General features: G+C 36.7%; 1 protein-coding gene across 12 annotated transcripts in view; it reads right to left on the reverse strand.

Annotated features, from left to right (window-relative positions):
• The window catches only part of ATG10 (autophagy related 10), a 225,923-nt gene that overhangs the window by 198,129 nt on the left and 6,266 nt on the right, over positions 1-21,528 (reverse strand). For 11 of the 12 annotated variants that reach the window (XM_031030903.2, XM_081826650.1, XM_031030902.2 and 8 more), the window contains one exon: positions 15,479-15,598. In XM_031030903.2, the coding sequence (XP_030886763.1) occupies positions 15,479-15,586 (108 nt within the window). In that variant the 5' untranslated portion in view covers positions 15,587-15,598. Of the gene's footprint in view, positions 1-15,478; positions 15,600-21,528 lie in introns of those variants that run through there. The other variant, XM_081826652.1, reaches the window with a different exon arrangement.

Consider the following 21,528-nt stretch of genomic DNA (forward strand, 5'->3'; position numbering starts at 1 on the left):
CTAATACATTTTCGGGTTTATGAGAGTAACAGGGTATAGGAGTCTCATATATGCCTTTCACTCTGAAACCTCTCATTTTGAGGGGGGGGTAGTTAAATACCCTATGCTGGTTCTTCATTATTTACATAATAAAGATCCATTTAAATGCACACGCACTACGCCCTCCTGAAGCCAGCAGGAGGTGAACATGAAGATCTGAGACCAAACTTCTCCGTATGTGTGCAAAGCGTGTTTCCATTGTGCAATCACTTTACAAATAAGAAATAAATACTGGGTTTATAAGACTTGGAAGAAAAGGTTTATGGCTTTGACTGTTTTCCATTACTGGAAAATTTACATGCTGAAAAGTAGCAAAAACCAGTGCAAAAGAACAAACAGTGGGTGCACTTCAAGAGCTTGTTTCTTTCAAGGATCACGAGTAAAACTGGGTTTTATTAGCTGTTTCATTAAGTTTTACTTTGAAGAAAAACAAACAGTGAAGGCATATGTGCAACATCTGATGAAAAAGTATTTTATTCTAAACAGTCTCTGTACAAAACTCATTAATGTAACATTAAATGTGAAGACTTGTCTAGCAATTTTAGGATGATTTTACTTATTTTAGTTTATTTATAATTTCTGACACAGTTTATTTAACATACGCTAATCTTTAAATCACCATGTGTACTAAACTAATAGATTAAATCTGTCTTTTCAATGACATTTTGCAATAAATATCTACAGCAGCTGTTAAAAGCAATTAGTATATGAAGTTTGTATCACATTTAACACCTCAAGTAAGACAGTATAGCTGGATATTGATAACTTGGAAATCATGAAAGCAGATCAGTTCTTCTTAATCAAACTCCTAATTATAAATACTTTACTTATACGACAAGATGCTATAAAGCATACTTTTTAAGAAACATTTAAATTTATGTGCTATTATAATCTAATATCTGGAATCTAAGCATCTAATGTATCAAAGTGTTAAGTAAAAGTAAATACTTTTTTCCTCAGAGCAAATTTAAACACGCTGGATATTCATCATATTCCCCTGGAATAATTTATTCAATCACTATTTTTCCATTTCAAGCCTAAATGTTGATAAGAAGCAACTAAAGTTTGTTAGTAGAAAAAAAAACACATATATCCTAGTTCCACTGTGGGGGTTACATAATAGTGTGAATCTCTGGTATGGAGGAGAATAAACTTCAGCTTCAAACTAAGTGAGTAAATTACATATTAAACTACAGGTTAGGGGTTAAGATGGTAGTCTTTGGAAGCAGACGCACCTTGGTTCCAATCTTGACCCTGCCTCTTACATAAAGACTATGTAACACTGGCTGGACAAGTCTCTTAACTTCTCTAAGCCTACACATCTCATCTGAAGTAGAAAGAATAATAGCTAATTCATAGGGATATTGTGAGGATTAAATGAAATTAGGCATATGTAAATAATAGCACAGTGATGATGTTTGAAAATGGACTTTCCTTTTTAAAAAAAATTATGACTCATTTTAATGAAAATAATATAACACATAGTTTTAAAAGTCAAATGGCACTAAAATGCATATATATATATATATATATATATATATATAACAAAATCAGCAGCCCTTTCTTACCCTTCCCCACATTCTGGTCAGTCTACCTAAAGGCAACCATTTGCAACTTTCCTTGCTGTATCTTCTGGCATTCATCTCCAAATTCCATCTATTTTATGTATATAGCTTTCTCCTGATAGATGAAATTCAGGGTGACCCTCAAACTAAAAAACCACAATCATTAAAAAATGATTTCTGTTAAACTTATACATCAGAAAGAACATAGAGAAGAAACATACTTTATCTTAGGAGAGTAGTCCAAATCAATTGTAACCTGTGATTAAAGGGTCTCTACTCCTCAGAGTACAAATATGAAATTTTTCCCCCAATAGCTGCTCTTAACTCCCTTGTGTAGAATCTCCTTTCCCACTTGTTAAGTGTGGCAGATTGACTGCATTAATGACCCCAATTTTTCACGCCTCACTATATCCTTGCCCTTTGGCAGTGCCTTCCCACAATGACTCTGAGTTTGGCCTCCAAGAAAAGTTTAAATAGAAGTTTTAAAGAGTGCTTGAGTGCTTCTACTTTCTGTTTTTGGACCCCAACCACCACCATAAGAACAAGCTCAGGCTAACCTCCTGGAACATAGCACCAAGTCAAATCATCCCAAATGTGGCCGTCTTAGACAAGCCAGCTCCCAGCTAACCCTGAGCTGACTGTAGACACATACACAAGCCCTGCAGATATCAGCTAAGCCTGTCACAGATCAGAAGAATGGTCTAGCTAATTTATAAGCTTCTCAGAAATAACAAATGGTTGTTTTAAACCACTAAGTTTTTGGGCGCCTGGTGGCTCAGTCGTTAAGCATCTGCCTTCAGCTCAGGCCATGGTCCCAGGGTCCTAGGATCTAGTCCCACATCGGGCTCCCTGCTTCTCCCTCTCCCACTCCCCACTGCTTGTGTTCCCTCTCTCGCTGTGTCTCTCTCTGTCAAATAAATTAAATAAAATCTTAAAAAAAAAAAAACCCACTAAGTTTTATAATGGTTTATTATGCAGTAATACCTAACTGATATATTAAGGATCCTTAAACAACAACTCAGTACCATACTATAACTTTTTAGGCACTTTCAGTTATTAGAATTCTATCCTTCAGACAATTAGAACTCAATCTTATCATTATTATTGTTATTTTGAAGCCTTCAGACTCAAAATCAATTTGAAGCTCTTTTCTCCCTGTGGTTCAACCCATACTCTCTGCAGCTTGGAATGGAGAAATGAAGCATGGTCTTGCTCAGAGGAACCTGCTGTCCCTCAATACTTCTTCCAAGAGCCCATGGCTTGAGAACTGGAAGCAGGAAGGACAGTTATCCCCTTGCTTAACTGGGTAGAGTCATGGTACCCTCTCTGCCATTTTGCTGTTTCTTCTCTGGCTGATACTGACTGGCTGTCAGTGTTCCTGCATGTGGCAAGCACACAGCTGCCAGCTCCCTCATGGGGTGACTGTATGGGCTCTTCAGAAGATCGTGCAGGGAAACCGCTCTCTGGACATTGTTCCAGATTGCAACTAAGGCCTAAAGCTGAAGACAAAATACCCTGAGTAACTAATTTTCTATATTTGGATTGCTATGAAAATCTACTAGCCACTGAGACCAGAAACCTGCCTATAAAGATTGCTCTGAGGAACCATTCCTGAAGAACTGGGATCCCCAACCCCATCCCAATATGATAGAGTGACCATGTACCCTCTACCTCTGCAGAGGTCCCTTTACCTCCTGGCTTAAGCAGGACGACAGAAAAATAGGCCAAGCCTAGCTCCTCTCTGGAGTGCATACATTAACAGATTAAACAGTGCCCTCTCTCCCCGTACTATCACTCTCAATTCCATTTGCCCCTGTTTTAGCAGAAAAGGGCAGACCAGCCAGTCTAATGCTAAGCAAATGTTCAACTAGGCAATGAAGGGACCCTCCTTCTGACTTGAGGGCATCCCATACTCTTTATAAATGGTTCCTTGGACAAGGAAGGAAGGCTTTTGGAGCAGAAGGAAGGAAGGAATCATTCCTCATCACAGACTCTTACACTTCTCTGCTGAATCCTATTCTCATATTGGGATGGGGTTGGGGATCCCAGTTCTTCAGGAATGGTTCCTCAGAGCAATCTCTATAGGCAGGTTTCTGGTCCCAGTGGCTAGCAGATTATTCATAGCAATCCAGATATAGAAAATTAGTTACTCAGGGTATTTTGTCTTCAGCTTAAGGCCTTAGCGGCAATTCTGGCACAAGATAAAAAGGTCCCACTCAACACACTGTTACATGGTTATTTTTAAATCTAAAGTATGCATTAAATTGTACTATACTGCATATCATTATAGAAAAATTCCATTTTTACAGAAATGCCAGTTTTATTAAAAAGACTGCCCCGAAGAGGTTATTTGAATGATACTTATTAACTTTTTATGTAAATTTCATGGTGTTTTCATGGATCCTAATTCACCAATTAAGGGATAAAAGAACATAGGCATTTTTAAAAATTTCTCATAATTTTTCAAATAAAACTTTTCACCTAATAAAGTTCTTTGGACAAATTGTGAATTTTTATTTCTTACAGAAAATCATTCATTTAATCACTATTTGTGTGTGTACATACTTTCATACTTGGTGATATTCTAGGTGCACTGGGCATATCAGCAAACAAAACAAAGATCTCTGGCCTCACAGACTAAGCTGGGAAAGAGACATTAAACAGTAAACATAATAAAAAAGTAAATTACAGAGCACGTTGGAAGGTGAAGAGTTGTACGAGAAAAAGAAAACATGGAGTAGGATAAGCAAAGTCAGGAGTGAGGATGGCAGGTAGGGAGATCAAGTGGTTCGACATGTTGAAAAGGGTGATAGGAAGGCTGCAGTAAGAAGGTGATGTGTGAGCTCACACATGAACAATGGGGGGGATGATGAGAAGAGACCAGTCAGCCATACCTGGAAGAGGGATGGTGTATACCAAGGGGCCAGCCCATTTAGAGGCTCCAGGCAGGAATGTTTGTCTAGTGTTTCTCCGGTGTGTTTGAGGAACAGCAAGGAAGTCAGTGTGCCTGGATGGTTGTGAATGAAAAGAAGGGAATAGGAAGTGAAGTCAGAAGAGTAATAAGAAGGATGAGGAAGGAGCAGGTCATGTAGTCTATAGTCTATTATAAATGTTTTGGCTTGGGGCGCCTGGGTGGCTCAGTCAGCTGAACGTTTGACTCTTGATTTCTACTCAGGTCATGATCTCAGGGTCCTGGGATCAAACCCTGCTTTGGGGCTCTGCACTTAGCAGGGAGTCTGCTAGAGGATTCTCTCTCTCCCTCTCCCACTGCCCTTCCCCCTGCTCATGCTTGCATGCACTCTCTCTCTCTCTAAAATAAATAAATCTTTAAAAAAATAATAAATGTTCTGGCTTTTATGTAGAGTTGAGAAGTGATGTGCTATGACTCACATTTTAAAAGGGTTATAACATCAGAAGGCAAGGGTGGAAGCAGGCAGATAGGAAGGTAATCCTAGTGAAAGTTGATGGTTGTTTACACCAGGGTGGGAGCAAGAGGAGATGATGAGAAATGGTCTAATCCTAGATATTATAAAGGTGGAGGCAACAGGACGACCTAATGGACTGAAAGTGGGGTCTGAGAGGAATAGAGAAGGTAAGGATAACTCCAGTAGGTTGAATAATTGGAAAGATGGAGTAGTTATCAATTGAGAGAAGATTAGTTTGGGTAGTAGTGGGTGAAGTAAGTTTGGGAGGGGGAAGATTCAGAGTTTAATTTTGGACATGTTGAATTCAGGATCTAAGAGGAGATATTAAAATAGAAATGTGAAGTAAGAAGTTGGACTGATGAATCTAGAATTCAAGACAGAAGTCTGGACATGGCATATACATGTGGGAGTAATTAGGATTTGATGCAATTTAATGATGACCTCCAGGTTCATGAGAATAGCTAAGAGAGTAAGACAGTCCCTGGTGTGATTTCCTCCTGCATGGCTGTTCTATGGAACAATAGTCATTGATCTCCGTCTGCCTTCTCTCCCACCTAAGTGCATGCCACCATGCCATGGAAGATTTGATGGACGTGGACATGAGCCCCCTGAAGCCCCAGAACTATCTTTCAGTTGAGAACTAAAGGCTGACAAAGATTATCACTTTAAGGTGGATAATGATGAAAATGAGCACCAGTTATCTTTAAGAAGGGTCAATGTAGGGGCTGGTGCAAAGGATGAATTGCACACTGTTGAAGCAGACACAATGAATTATGAAAGCAGTCTAATTAAAGTCACACTGGCAACTTTGAAAATGTCTGTACAGCCAACAGTTTCCCTGCTTGAGATTCTCTCTCTCCCTCTCCCTCTCCTCCTCTCCCTCCATCCCACCTCACCTCTCTCCCTCTCTTAAAAAAAATTTAATTAAAAAAAATAAAGTGAAAACTTGTTTTCCTAAAAAGTAAGACAAGGTTATAGATATGTAATTTCACTCTAAATTTATAAATTTAAAAGAATAATCATTAAAATCCCAATAGGTAAATAGACATATGAGGAAATTCACCAAAACAACCACAACTGTACTAGGGTAGTATGATTTTTTATTATTTTTCCCCTATATTTTTACAAATATCCATGATAATAATATTGTCTGTAGTTGAAGGCCTTTTCCAAGGCTTTAGAAATAAATAAATAAATAAATAAATAAATATTTTTCAAGCTCAAATTTCAAGTTAAAAATAACCCATAATAGGTCAGAACACATAGGTGAATTATTTAATGAGAAAGAATGGCTCCCCAGCCAGCAAGATTTGACTGTAATCTGACAGCAACCAAAAGAGAGACTGGCCAGTCATTAAAACTTAAAAAAAAAAAAAAAAGAGAGAGAGAGATCAGTGAAGGAAACATTGGCAATGTCCACTGCACAGTTCAAGCGAGAGATTCTTACCCTACAAACCTAAAATTGCAACTTCTCCTCAATGGTAAGACTACCCCTATTGCACAGCAAGATGTATGCCACTCTCAGATTATGCCATTAAATATCTCAGTTTTACAACTACACATGAGAATTTGTATTTATTCTGTGCTCATACAATTGTGAATAGCCCATCTACAAAGCAAAAATGAATCATCATGACAGGAGCATTCTAGTTCACTTGACAATTTTATTTATTATAAATTAATAAATTAGACTCTATATACTCTCTCTCTCTCTGTCTCCCTCTCTGTCCTCCCCCCCCATATATATATATATATATCCCCATATATATATATATAAGCTTTAAAACCTGAGGGTAAGATAATCTTGGGCTTCATAAACTCAACACTGTAAAGGTAACTCTCCACAAAGCTTTTTGTTTATTTGTTTGTTTTTAAAGGTTTTATTTATTCATTTGAGAGAGAATGAGAGAGAGAGAGAGCACGAGAGGGAGAAGCAGACTCCCTGCTGAGCAGGAAGCCCAAAGTGGGACTCCAGGATCATGACCTGAGCCAAAGGCAGTTGCTTAACCAACTGAGTCACCCAGGCGCCCTTTTTTTTTTTTTAAGATTTTATTTATTCATATGAGAGAGAGCACAAGAGGGGGACAGTCAGAGGGAAATCCACAAGGCTTTTTGAAATACAGCCTGCCACCCTGCCCAGTAAACTCAAACATCACTGTTAGCCAAGAATGTGCTTTTAATTGTTAAGCATGCAAAATTACTATCACTATTTAAATTTTATTTATAAATTTGTAAAGTATTATAGCTTTTCTTTCTCTGATACTCTTGATAATCTTTAAAAGTGATGTTCAAAAATATTTAATTCACAAGTGATACACTTGAACTTGTTCTTCTTGAAATGACTGCTTAAGATTTGTATATGCTTAAGTGACAAATCAAATCATAACACACAATAAATTATGAATGAAAAATCTAGTGTAACTGACTATGATTCAATGTTTATTATAAAACACAGCAAGCTGCTCCAAGTGCATTTTTCTCCTAATCTCCAAAGATAAACTAAAAAAAATCTACTTTAGTCTAATCAAGATACTATATATTTAATCTTTATCTAGTGACATTTGGGCCCAGAAATAATATTTCATTAACTCACAGTGGATGGCTTAAACAAATACAGCATTACACCAAAATTAATAGAAGTAACATGCTCACAACTTCCCTAAAAATGATTATTAATACAGTGACATATAATTTTTTTAAATAAGCTAGAGGAAAAAGAAGAAAAGTTAACCAAAAATTAAGTATTTCAAACCAACAAATGTATGTTACTCACATAAAGAAACATGATATCTAAGAAACCTGTGAAAAATGTCTATTTCTTTTAGTAAACCTTAAAATTGTCATTTAACTTCAGCAAAGAATCTATCTAAGCATATTATATACACAGAGATCAAAAAAATGGGTGTTTTAACATTTCACTTTTGAAATAAAAATCACTAATTCCAACAATTCAATGTATAAATATCACAAAGGTGAATGGGTAAGCAAAGTAACTGTATTTAAAATACTAATTCCATTATTTACTCTCTAATTTGATTATGTTTCTGTTAAGAAATATCTAGTTGGGTTTATTTATTATCAGCAAATTTGAGACATGGTGAAGAACTAGTCTTCTCAGATATATATGGAAAGCATTTTTAATCCTCTTTAATAATAGAAATAAAAGAAGTGAAATCTCTTAACAGAATGAGGCTATGCAACTCAAGATGTCATCATCTAACAGAAATTCAATCCCAATTCTCTGTTTAGCTCTCTACTTCATAAAACCCAAATCAAAATTTGTAGAAATAATAGATAAACTTGGAAGACATTATGTTAAGTGAAAGAAACCAGTCACTAAAAGATAAATGCTGTATGATTCCACTTCTATGAGATACCTAGAATAATCAAATTCAGAGAGACAGTAAGTAGAATGGTGATTACCAGAGGCTGAGAGGATGGGGCAATGGAAATACCCATTAGTATTTAATGGGTACAAAGTTTCAATTTTGCAATATGAAAAGAGTTCTGGAACTTGGTTGCATTAACAATATGAATGTACTTAAGTCTATTGAACAGCACACTTAAAAATGGTTAAGATGGTAAATTATATATTATGTGTATTTTACCACAGTTTTAAAGATTTTATTTACTTATTTATTTGAGAGAGAGAGAGTGAGTGCACGAGTGGGGGAAGGGGCAGAGGGAGAAGAAGCACACACCCTGCTGAGCGGGGAGCCCCATGAAGGGCTCGATCCCAGGACCCCCAAGATCATGACCTGAGCCAAAGTAAGATGCTTAACCAACTGAGCCACCCAGGCACCCAGCCATAATTTTAAAAATAAATTTAAAAATTGTAGAAATAAAAAAAAAATCATAGAAATAATGTCTTTGAGACTTTTCCTGAGTTCATTCATTAATTTTAATATGTAATGAGAAATAGAGTGCACTTGAAGTACCAATAATTTTAAGACAGGGGAAAAAAGAAAGCCAAGCTAATTATATTGAGATATATCACTTTATATATGCTAGAGATGTTTTAAAACAGTATGTACCTGGCTGTGAATTGATAATTGTGGGAGTCAGATGACAGGCACATGTGAATTCATTATACTATTGTCTTTACTTTTGTACATTTGAAATTTTTTTATAAGACATTTAAAATAAAAACAGCTGTAAGCAAAGTGTGAAATTCAGGAGGGCAGAAGTATTGATGGGAATGGCAAGGTACGTTTTCTACCAAAATAGTGTTAAAAGATGGAATAAAGTAAAATATTGAAATATTTTACAATCTATTTTTAAAAATATAAAGTTGATGTAATTAGAATAATGGTAAAGGGTTTTTAGGAAAAGCAATGTGAACTTAACCAGAAAGACTACTGAAAGGAAAGAATTAAAAAATCAACTTAAATTTCTAAGAATGAAATGAAATTGTAAAATTTTACTCTATCTAAATTAGGAAATAAAAGCCCTTTCAATCAGCTGTTCCTAAGCTGTAAAGAAAGTAATCAAAATATTTCTGGTGTGTTGCTACGTAAATTTCAAAATATAATCAAGTAGGTTTAACTAAAGATGGAATTAATTGGGGGGGTCTTTAGTTCTTCTTTAACAATAACATACAAAATAATCTAGGATTAACTGTATAAAATCCAATCTCAATATTTGTAGACTATTTTGTTTACAGTATCTGAGTATCTCTCTTCGTATTTTTGCTATACAAAAGTGAGAGAAGAAAGTTGAAAACCCATGGGAAATTATTTTATCAATAACCTATGAAAGGTCAAAACACAGAACTGAGATACTAAACTAATATACTCATATCTCGTAGGTAAAAACAAAAAATTTAGAAGGCAAGTTGCTTTGAAGTTTTAAACTCTGCACAAATCGCCAATGGGGATCTAAACCTGAAATAAGGCTAAGAACATTTGTAATTATTAATAAAGTTTACGGTAAAGCGTAAATTATGACAAGATAGAAGAAAAGGAAGCCTATATGTAACATACATAAAAGTAAAGACAAAAGTACCAAATTCAAACCTATATGCACATTACCCATATTCAATACATAACAATATTTTGCCACATTTGCTTCTTCTATCCCTGATTTTTTATTTTGTTAAGCTAAATTGGTGTCATCTTATACTTTACTCCATAATCAAATATCTGTAATTGTCTTTAAAAAGGTCCTTTTACAGTTGATTTGTTTGAGTTAGGATCCAAATAAGGGTCACAAATTATATTAGGTTATATCCCTTGAATTTCTTTTAATCTAGAGTATAGTCTGAACTGTTGCCAGTTCAAGAACTAATTGTTGTCAGTCCAAAAACTGTTACCGGTCCTCAAATTCTTTGTTATAGGTTAATGAGATAAATTCAGAAAAGAAAAGTAAGGACTTAGAAACTTTCACAGTAAGTTGACACTCCAAACATCGTAGTGCATGGTCAGTGGACCTATGACCCTGAACCAGGCCGGTGGTCCTAACCCTCCCATGGTGACTCATGAGCTGCACACTAGGACCACCTACCGGTCGCTGCCCAGAAAGGATTTTTTTTTTTTTTAAAGAGAATGGTGTGGGGGGCAGGAGCAGAGGGAGAGGGAAGAGAGAATGTAAAGCAGGCTCCATGCTCAGCACAGAGCGTGACATGGGGTTCGATCTCACAACCCTGAGATCATGACCTGAGCTGAAATCAAGAGTCAGATGCTTAACTGACTGAGCCACCCAAGCGCTCTCAGAGGATACTTTAAAAACAAAACAAGCTTGGTCTTCAATACCAGATAGTTAGAGATGCAATCCTCTCCTCACTTCTTTACCCAACCATTAACTTTTTAAGGAAATTGAGTCAGTTGTCCTTTAGATTTCTGGATTTCTCTATTTGTTTCCTGTGGTGTCAATTAACTTGATTCTCTATCACTTGACTTCCTTAATTGATTCTATTCAGCCACAACATTTTGGGCAAGAATATTTCATGGATTGCACTCTGCAATTCATATTATAAAACTTCACCAAATATATAGTATCTGAATGTACTATTTTTAGTAATGCCGTGATTAATCACTAGGGTTCAGGTGATGATAGTTCAATCCCTCCTTTGTAAATTCCCCATCAACCTTTCACCTAATAATTTCATCCACTGATTACTGTCACCTAATTCATTTCATTAGGCATTGAAAAGTAATGATTTTCTTTTTTTTTTTTTTAAAGATTTTATTTATTTATTTGATAGAGAGAGACACAGTGAGAGAGGGAACACAAGCAGTGGGAGTGAGAGAGGGAGAAGCAGGCTTCCTGCAGAGCACGGAGCCCGATGTGGGGCTCAATCCCAGGACCCTGGGATCATGACCTGAGCCGAAGGCAGACGCTTAACGACTGAGCCACCCAGGCGCCCCGAAAAGTAATGATTTTCTAATTCTACCACCCTTTCTACACTTATCAGATGGAATTCTGGGGGAAAACAGTTCCCTTATCAAATTAGTCTATTTAGTTACCAGGAAATACAGATAATACAGGAAAGGTAAGATAAATGCTTATTTCTTTCCTTTTGATTAACAATTTTCAAACCAAAAATATTCAATGAGTTAGGTTTGGAGATTCTTCTATTCCACTCTCTCCTGTGTTTGTTCATTCTCTATCTCTCTTTCTAACATTATGAACTGATGGGTTTTTAAGATATTTGTATTTCAGAGGTGGCTGAAATGGATGACTCAAGTCAGTTAAGCGGCTGCCCTCAGCTCGGGTCCTGATCTCAGGGTCCTGAGATCAAGCCCCATGTCAGGTGCCCTGCTCAGCAGGAAGTCTGCTTCTCCCTCTCCCTCTGTCCCTCCCTGCCACTCCCCCCTCATGTGCACATGCACTCTCACTTGCTTTCTCTCAAGTAAGTAATTAAAATCTAAAAAAAAAAAAAAAAGTTTTCATTGCATGCATTCATTGTTGTTTGCCATCTTTTGCTCTTCTTCTTATCCTGGAGGACTCAGTATAATACACTAAAGACCAGCACAGTATATTTGGTGGTAAATAGATTTTCACAGAGTTTCTGAAAACTTAACTACAATTTCATTTATAGCATTATTTCTAAAATAAAAGATACTGAAAATTTCAAACAACCAGCTAAAAATCATAACCATAATATGGCTTTGCATGTGCCAGAAACTGTGCTAAACTCTTTGAATGTAAATCCTATTTAATCTACATAACTACCATGCTGTATGGTGGCTATTATTTTTATTCCTATTTTATAAGTAAAAAAAATGAAGTTTAGAGACCTTAAGTTACTTGTCCAAAATCCAGCTTGTAAATGGTAGAGTAAGGATTTATAGCCATGTCTAACTCTGAACTCCATGCTCTTAACGAATATCTTTAATATCTAACAGACCATTATGTTAAACAATGGCTCTCAACAAGAGTATACCACCTTCCTGAGGGGTATTTATAAACAAACCTGAAGGTATGAGTGACAAATGTGTACTCTTTAAAGGAGGCTCTCTATATAGGGATAAACAAGATTCTTTTTAAAAATAGCTTCCAGGAAAAAATATAATAAATAACTTTCAGGGGCAGAGGGAGGCATTACAAAGGTATAAAAGCAACCTTTTGGGGGTAATGGATATGATCACCCTCTTGACTATAGTGAGGGTTCATAGGTCTCACCTATGCATAGCTTGTTGTTTCCCAATTATACCTCAAAAACTATTTTTTTAATAAAATAAAAATAAATTTCTGGAGCCTATAAAGTAAAACAATAGTATAAGTACTCTCTCCAAACAGTCCAACAAAAAGAATGAGATAAAGACTGAAGGTTTGAAGGAAATAACCAAGTGACTGATTTGTAATTTCCTTCATAAAAGTGGTCCAGCACTGCAGAAATTAAGTGGCAAAAATACAAACCTACCAAAATTCACAAGAGAGGTATCTGCTTTGCCAAGTGCCCCCTTTACTAATTCAGATCAACAGTATGCACTGAAGCAGGGCTGGGTAAGAAACCACAGTTATACCACACAGATGCCCAATCCCAGAAATCATCAACTGGCCACCATATCCCACATTTTATTCATCACTAGCATGTTGGGTTTGGTCCTGACTGTTTCCGAAAAATGTTTTTTAAGTAGTTGCCAATATTTGAAAATGTAGAGATTTCTCCCCGCCCCCAATCTTTTGGGGGAAATATCTTTACTTTTCTTGAAAGGTCTGGTAACCCTTGGGTCCACGTTCCCAACCTGGCAAGAGGACAAGCACTCTGCTCAGCACAGGCCTTAGGACTCAGTGTCCATATTGTCTTGTACATGGCAGCTTGATCCATTTATGTTACCATGCCTGGACTCCAAGGCTTTTGAGTTTGTGGTCCTTGCCCTAAGGTTACAAAGATTTTCTCTAAACGGTGTTTTGTTTGTTTTGGTACTATCTATGGGCTCATCTCCACATTAAAAAACAAAAACAAAAACAAAAAAACCTGCCCTTAATTAGAGGTGCAATTCCAACTCCAAAGGGTAGGTAACTTTCCTAACTGAGCAGGCAGTAGCAACAAACAAGAAGCCAAACATAGCCATACCCATCCCCGAAGCAGAGGCCGGACAAGAATAAAAACAAATCCTGGAAACTAGTTCTTGGCACACTAGCTTCAACAAATTCAGTGAAGAAATTTCTAACAGATATTTCTATTATTATGAATCTCCCTCCTGGAGACCCTCCCCAGCAACCCCCAACAGGCATGCGCACGCGTACACACATACACACACACACACACAGTCCCATCTCCCTCCCTAACCTTTTCCTCCCCCATTCTACTAGGTCCCTGAAACAGTAACTAGAGTATCTATTATTCTACCTCCAGCTTAAGACAAAAGAAAATTTCTTTTTAAAAAAAATTTGTGGAAAGGAAAGGAAAAGTTTCTCAGGAATAACCATACAAATTATTACAGGTCAAAAGGGATCAGAAACCTACATTCATTCAGTGAATAAACAGCCAACATTTAAAAAAAAATCATTATATATCAGAAACATTGATATTAAAGTCGGGATGGGGACGCCTGGGTAGCTCAGCCAGTTAAGCAGGTGCCTTCAGCTCAGGTCATGATCCTAAGATCCTGGGATCAAGTCCCACATCGGGCTCCTTGCTCAGCAGGGAGCCTGCTTCTCCCTCTGCCTGCTGCTCCCCCTGCTTGTGCTCTCTCTCTCTCTGATTATAAATAAATAAATAAATAAAGTCGGGATGAAGGCAATAAAACATGAATAAAGAGGAATAAAAACTCAAACACAATAGCAAACAAAATTATAAAATACTCAGGAAAAAGATTAATAAAAGGTACTAATAATAAAATCATGTTATCCTGGAGCAGGAGATGCCTTAGGGGCTTATGAACTGTCCAATCACTAACTTAAAGAGTGGGGCTGGAGTCTCCCATGATACCCCCCCACTCCCGCCCCATGAAAGCTTAGCTGGCACATGACCCAAAGGGAAATCATGGCTTCTCTCTCCGGTGACACCATGGATCGGATCAAAACCCGCATTTCCCTGCCCTACTTCGGAATCATAGGAATCAGCTCAAAAGTATTCACATTTCTCAGAGTTCATATAGCAAATAGAGCCAATAAGCAGAAAACAGGGAATCACCACTTTTTTAGGCATCAGATTAAGATATCAAGTAGAGAAAATTTATCCTCTCAGAAAATTATCTCAAGGGACTCTTAAAGAGCTTTTGGCAGAGAATCCTTACTAAGTGTATGTATGGAAGTAGATGAGTCCATAGACCTTTTACATTATTATTACTGAATAGAACCAAAAGAAAGAATGCCTTGGAATGTGTTTATATTAGTAAGAAATTTCCAATTAATTCATTCTTCAATATTTCAGACTTTGTGATTGTTTGACTATGGTTTGGTTTCAGGATTATCTTTCCACTCTCTGGACAAAAGTACTTTCCTAAGAAAATTAATAGTGTAAATAAATGGTTTGAAGCACCACAGAAGCATCTGTTTACATTCAGATAATTAATATGCTAAGCATTCTTATCTATTAAATTAAAGCAGGTCACCTAAGGACTTTTCTAGATAATACTTCATTAGCCTAATTATAATGAGTATATATAGTTGAAACAATAAAATGGACATCTTTTTTAAAACATTCTTCAATTTAAGCCTTTTACTAAATCAAGCTAGCTTTCAAACATTAGTTTCAATTACTGAGGTTTTTTTTAAAAGATTTTTATTTATTTATTTAACAGAGATAGAGAGAGAGCACAAGTAGGCAGAGCAGCAGGCCGAGGGAGAGGGAGAAGCAGGCTCTCTGCTGAGCAGGGAGCCCGATGCAGGGCTCGATCCCAGGACCCTGGGATCATGACCTGAGCCGAAGGTAGCCGCTTAACCAACTGAGCCACCCAGGCACCCCTCAATTACTGAGGTTTTATACAGCCAAAAAAAAAACAAAAAAAAAACAAAAAAAACTTCATTAAAATAGAAAATAAAAGTTTCTGTTCTTACCTTCGAAGTTCTCCATTCCCAGCCATCACCTATCTGCCGTGAATGTTTAATGAATTCTGCACAAAAACGCTGGAATGTTTTTTCTCCAAAGAACTCATCTTCTTCCATACTAACTGATAACTGCAATATAAAAACTAAGTATAAGCATGAACTGTAGAATGAATGCTAAAAGGAATTCTGCTAAATCACTTACTTCTTTAAACAAACCAAAATTTGGGACATAGAATGGAAAATATCCTCACAGCCATTCCAAAAAAGTGCTATGTTTCCATCTTTCTCACTCATCCCCATTTCTTAATCAGAAAGAAAATGTGATCAACATGAAAACTTAAAACCTAGATTTATAACAAATACACATCTATGGTTCAAAAAGTTAAATCTGTCCATAAATTTAGTTTCAAGAGCTTAATTTCATCTCACTTCTTCTAAGCTAATGCTTCCAAACAATCTCCTCAGAGCTTCCTTCTCTACTTTCTACCTTACTTTGCTCTTACATAGATAGTGTGGCAGCGCTTAGTAGATCTGCACTGTTCTTCACACTTTATTAGAAAGTTCAACTCACTAACAAGTGATGTTCTAAAGCCCGAAAGTTTTGTTTTGTAAGGTTAGGATCATCTAAGCAATTTCCTACTTTATCGAATCTACAAATGTAACAAATCAAGGAATAGCCACATATTTCTTATATAAATCCGTCCAAACCATGAACCATTGTTTATAAAAAGAGAATTTTAGAGCTAAAAGGAAACTGGTAAATTATATAGTTTAAGACCCTTGGTGAGAAAAGTTTGACCAAGTGAATTCCTACATTCTCCTCATTGGTGATAAGCATCATCAGGAAAATTAGCACTTGTTGATTGCTTACTATGTCGAGCACTAAGCTAACACTTTACCTCCCCGTTTAATCCTCACACAACCCAAAGACTGCTGTTATCCCCATTCCCAAAATGAATAAAAGAAAGTAATCTGCTCAAGCAATGCAAATGAGAAAGGATTCAAACCCCAGTTTGGCTACCAGGCCAATGATCTGTCTATACTAGCTGATTCTCAGTACAGTGTTCTTTCTGATTATTCAAATTTAGTATGACCTATAGAAGAATTTGTTCATTCACCAAGAAACACATACTGAATATCTAAAGTAGGTACTGTGCATAGGTGAAGGTTAGACATACAAAATGAAAAATATATATATATATATATAGTCCTTGCCTTGTAAGAGCTCACATTGTAATGAAGGGAGATAAGCAATAAAAATCATTACAGTAGAAACTCTCTTAACCAACCTCCATTCAACCAACTTGCCAGGTTAACCGACATAATATCCATTCCCTCAGTAAACACTGATGTCTACAACATGCTGATCACGAGCTCCTCTGCTCCATCAGTTGAGTTTATATTCACAAATTTGTATATTATAAATACATGCTTTAATTAAATGCTACATAAACCAAACCAATAAAATACAAGTAAAAAAGAAAAACAACTGTTATTTCTATGATTTAATGCCTTGGAAAGACTTTATAAAGGTAAGTCTCCATAAGAAAAACAATTACTGAAGTAGGTATGGACAATGCAACTGAAAAGATTGGTGGGGAAAAAAAACCATACAAATCCAGGATTCCACGCTCAGATTGCTACACAAATAGCTTGAGTTCTTTCTTTTAAACCCAAACTGGAAATCTAGAGGATGCATTCTGGGTTCAGTACATTCGTGAAGTAACAATGAATTCCATTCAAGTACACATACTCAAAGAAAATCCCTTGGTCATACATGAGACAATTGACGAATGTATTTCTGTTCTAAGTTGAAATAAAATGCTTCATGTCTGCATGTATTTTTTTTTAACTCTAGCTTTAACCAACTTTTTCGATTAATTGTTCAACTCTCAATCCTGACAGCATTGGAAAACAGGACTTCTGTTTAAAGTATATACAAATGATTAAGTCCCTTACCAAGAGGGGATAGAGTAGGATGGTATGTGGGGTGGGCGTGAAGATGAATCTTTAAGGTATATAAGAGTTTTTGTAGTGCAGATTGTCAGTGGGTAAAGCACAAGGGTTAGGACAGTGGTCCAAGCAGGGAGGATGGTATGAACAAAGGCAAGTTAGGGTGTAGAGAACTCCAAGTCTGATCTCACAAACATAGTGCCTGAAGTGTAGGCAGATATAGTTTAGTCACATGCAAGTTAAACTTGTCTGCCCTCTATTGGAGCAGAATGCCTGAGGTACGGTTTCAAAGGCACAAGATTGAAGAGTAATAAACTTTTTGAAGGGAGACTTATGTGCCATGCAAGAGTTTGGACTGGAAGGTTGTTATGATTACCGTTAGCAATACTCAGCTCCCCAGGAACCAAGAGGGAGCTGCGCTGAGCACACATGCAAAGCTGAGGTTTTGCTGGGTTGATTCAGTGGAAGGATAAAGGTAGAAGAAATAAAATATGCTAGTGAGAATAGCTCAGAGTTCCAGATTAGGTAGGAAAGTAAAGATACCAAGAGAAGGTTGAAGGGGCTCGGAAAACATGGTAGTATCAAAGAATATTAGGTACCAAAAAGGGCTAAGAACAACCATAGTGAAAGGAGGGAAAAGGAAGACCAGAAGACATTGAGACTTTAGAATTCAGGAGGTCTCAGCAAGTATATAAAGTAACTTACAGATAAAGGTCACTGGAGCTCAGGACGTTTAGAAAAATATGAGGCTTATGTTTGCCATTTTCCACATGGATGCTGAAGTCACTTAGAATTATCTGGAGAGGTGGTGGGGGTGGAGAGCTCTTTAAAGAAGATGAAAGATCAAATGAGAGATTTGTAAATGACAAGGGACAAATGGTAGAAGATGGGAGAGCCCAGAGATGATAAGCGATACATGGTGTATAATGCTAAATCCATCAAGAATAATCACTAATAAACTAATACAAGTGATCCTGATGAGCCAAAACACAGCCTTGGATTCCTTCTCAAGATGGTGCTAAAAGCAGCCACTACGAGTGAAGAGGGATATGTGACACTACCAGTGAATATGTGAGGAAAAAAAAAAAACAAAAAACCTAGCTCGCTGTATCTGGTAGAGCTGAATTTCATAGGATATAAAATTCCTCAAAAGATCTTCGAAGGATCCCCAAAGGAGCAGGGATATTTACATGAGGCTAGAGAAGCAGTGACCTAAAATTTGCTCTGGGGAAGTGGGGGCTACCAGCAATCTTCATACCCTAAAATTTGTAGGGTGGAGGAAGGAGCAGCTTCCACTCAAAGAGTTTCAGTTTTTGTTTGTTGTTTTTTGTTTCAAAGCCAAATTTCCTTTAAAACTAGTTAGTGGAAGCACTGACCTGTGAAGATGTTAACACCATGTGAGATGTGTAAACTGATCCACACTATATCCACTCGCCACCCCCACCCTAGAGATTCACAATATACACTGTGATGGGGAAACTATTAACTCAGGGTTTCCTGACTCTTTTGACCATAAAATTCTTTTTCTGGGAACACTTAACTTATTTCACAGAATGTAGTAAAGACAATAATGGGTTAAGGATTTAGATAAGTCTGTTTACTAGGGATGTGTGCTCCTGAGATCACAATGGAAAATCTGAGAGGGTAGGAGAACAGGTTTGGGAAAAGAAAGCACCAAGTACAGGAATTCTAAGTATATAAGAGACAATAAAATGCAGGAGCTTCTACTGAGGCAGTCATCAAACGTTTCAGGTATGTGAAAGAGATCTCGGGTTACACACCGAATCCTGGTTAAGGTGCTTCAGTGCAGACACAAGTTGAGAAAGTGACATCTAAGAAGATACTAAAAGGAAGAAGAGAAGCTAACTTAGCAAAGCAGAGAGGCAAAGGAATAGAATGTACAAAATCTGAATATAAGGGGAGCTCCAGTAATCAAAGAACCCTTGCTTGACTAAATACAGAGGTAGAGGAAGGGTACTGGAAGAGCCACTGCTGATGAGAAAGGAGAGCCTGCTGGCCTGAGGGCTCAAAAGGGTTTTGAGAGTGGGAGTAAACGGATCAGATTTGCATTCTGGCTTCCAGTGGAGCCTACAGGTCCTACCTGACTAGATGAACACCTGTTAAAAGTCTCTTGCAATAATCCAGGAAAGACAAAATGATTCCAAACAGAGCCAAAGACTGGAAGTAGGGTAGAAGGGGGAGGGATTCAAAAGACATTTTGATAGTATACTCATTACAACTGGTGGATCCTGGTAGGTGAGGGATCTGTGAGAGGAAAGATTCCCTGCTCTTTGCCGTAGGTGGTGGTGCACTGAGCAAGAACAGGTTTGGGGAGTGAAAAGGACCTTATTAAATCATATTGTTTTGGAGTTTGAAATACCTTTGGAATACCCATGTGAAGAGAATCTAGCAGGCATTTTGAGATGGATCTGGAACTCAGAAAGAAAGAGAAATCTGGGCCGGAAATATTAATTCTAAATCAACATTATATAGATAACAGAACACATTTGATCACTCAGGGGGAGGATACAGAAGTAGATTAGGAAGACCAAAATGGAGCAGTCAGAAAATTAGTTTTTCCATCTATACAATGACCCTGACATATACTGAGAGATACTAAATCAAATGAAAATTGAATTTAATTCATAAAAAAATACTAATACATTTTGGCATATTTTATAAATTCCAAACGAACCCTTACTTAACAACAAAATTGAACTAAAGTAAAAACATTCCATTCCCGAGGCCCCCCGGTTACTTGAGGTTTACTGAACTATTCAAAATGTTATTCGAAACATAAAATTTCACTCAATAGCCATAGTTTATCTAATTAACAGCACTGTGCCACTAACAAGATGACAGCACATCAAAGCACTAATTAATATTTGGTTGAATACTTTTAAAATTATCTAAGCACTGGGCTTTGCTGAAGGATGTTACATATAATAATATAAACACGGCCTGATTACAAAATTAGGAACTATATTATATTAAAATGATATCCATCTCAATTTGAATCATCGTAATATGCCATAATGAAAATATCACTGAATAATTATTGTCTCTTTGCTCAAGTAAGAATATTTCAACTCATTAAAAATGAAAATATAATACAATCAACATTTTCATACATACTTTTCAATATATAATACAATATATAACACTCTCTGGTCCTCTACCAAATTCACAGACTAGTAGAGGCAGAAATTAGAATGTTAGAATTTCCTACTATGAGATGGCTGAAATTATGGTCAAAAATGGAAATAACTTGGGGCACCTGGGTGGCTCAGTGGGTTAAGAGTCTGCCTTCAGCTCAGGTCATGACCCCAGGGTCCTGGGATCGAGCCCGGCATCAGGCTCCCTGCTTCGCGGGAAGCCTGCTTCTCCCCATGCTTGTGCACTCTCTCTCTCTCAAAAAAAATAAAAACTTAAAAAAAAAAAAAAAGTGGAAATAACCACAACTTCAGTTTAAGCAAAAATGGCAAGAATTTATTTTGCAAATGTAAAACCCCTTAGACCTGCCTCTGTTTCCAGGCTTAAGCTATCTCAAATTCAGACTAGAGATGACAACAGAACACAAATGAACTTCCAGTAAAAAGACTAATTCCAATTCTCATCTCATTCTAAACAATGAACCTCTCATTTCTTATTACAAGTAAAAGTTAGAAATGAGTTCAAGCTCTTTCATGCCATAAAATATAAGTTGTTAATGCATCTATTTTGCTGGAGTTTTACTCCTGCTGGAAAGCTATTCAATTTTTTTTTTTTTTAAGCTCAAACAATCAAAACCTTCTTTTAACTACTTCAGCAGAGGCTACAGATGGGAAGGTAGAATAATTTTTCTCCCCACCAAGTGAAAGCAGTCTTTCTAAACTAGAGGTTAGCCCTAAGACTAGACAGTTTGAAGCTTATTCTGCTGCTACTAATTATCTTTTCAGAAAACAGCCCCTGTAAATTCTAATACTGTGTATAATCATTGTTCAAAGCATCTTTCTTAATTAAAAACAATGTTTTTCACTACCATTCTCCACTTTTTTTATGTGCTTTTTAATCTAATGTGTGGGGAACTGATTCTTTGTGTTTATTTAATTTTATTCTATTTTATT

The sequence above is a fragment of the Leptonychotes weddellii genome, chromosome 7 (genome assembly GCF_054177405.1).
Source record: "Leptonychotes weddellii isolate Sample4059 chromosome 7, ASM5417740v2, whole genome shotgun sequence".
In the NCBI taxonomy this organism is placed as follows: domain Eukaryota; kingdom Metazoa; phylum Chordata; class Mammalia; order Carnivora; family Phocidae; genus Leptonychotes; species Leptonychotes weddellii.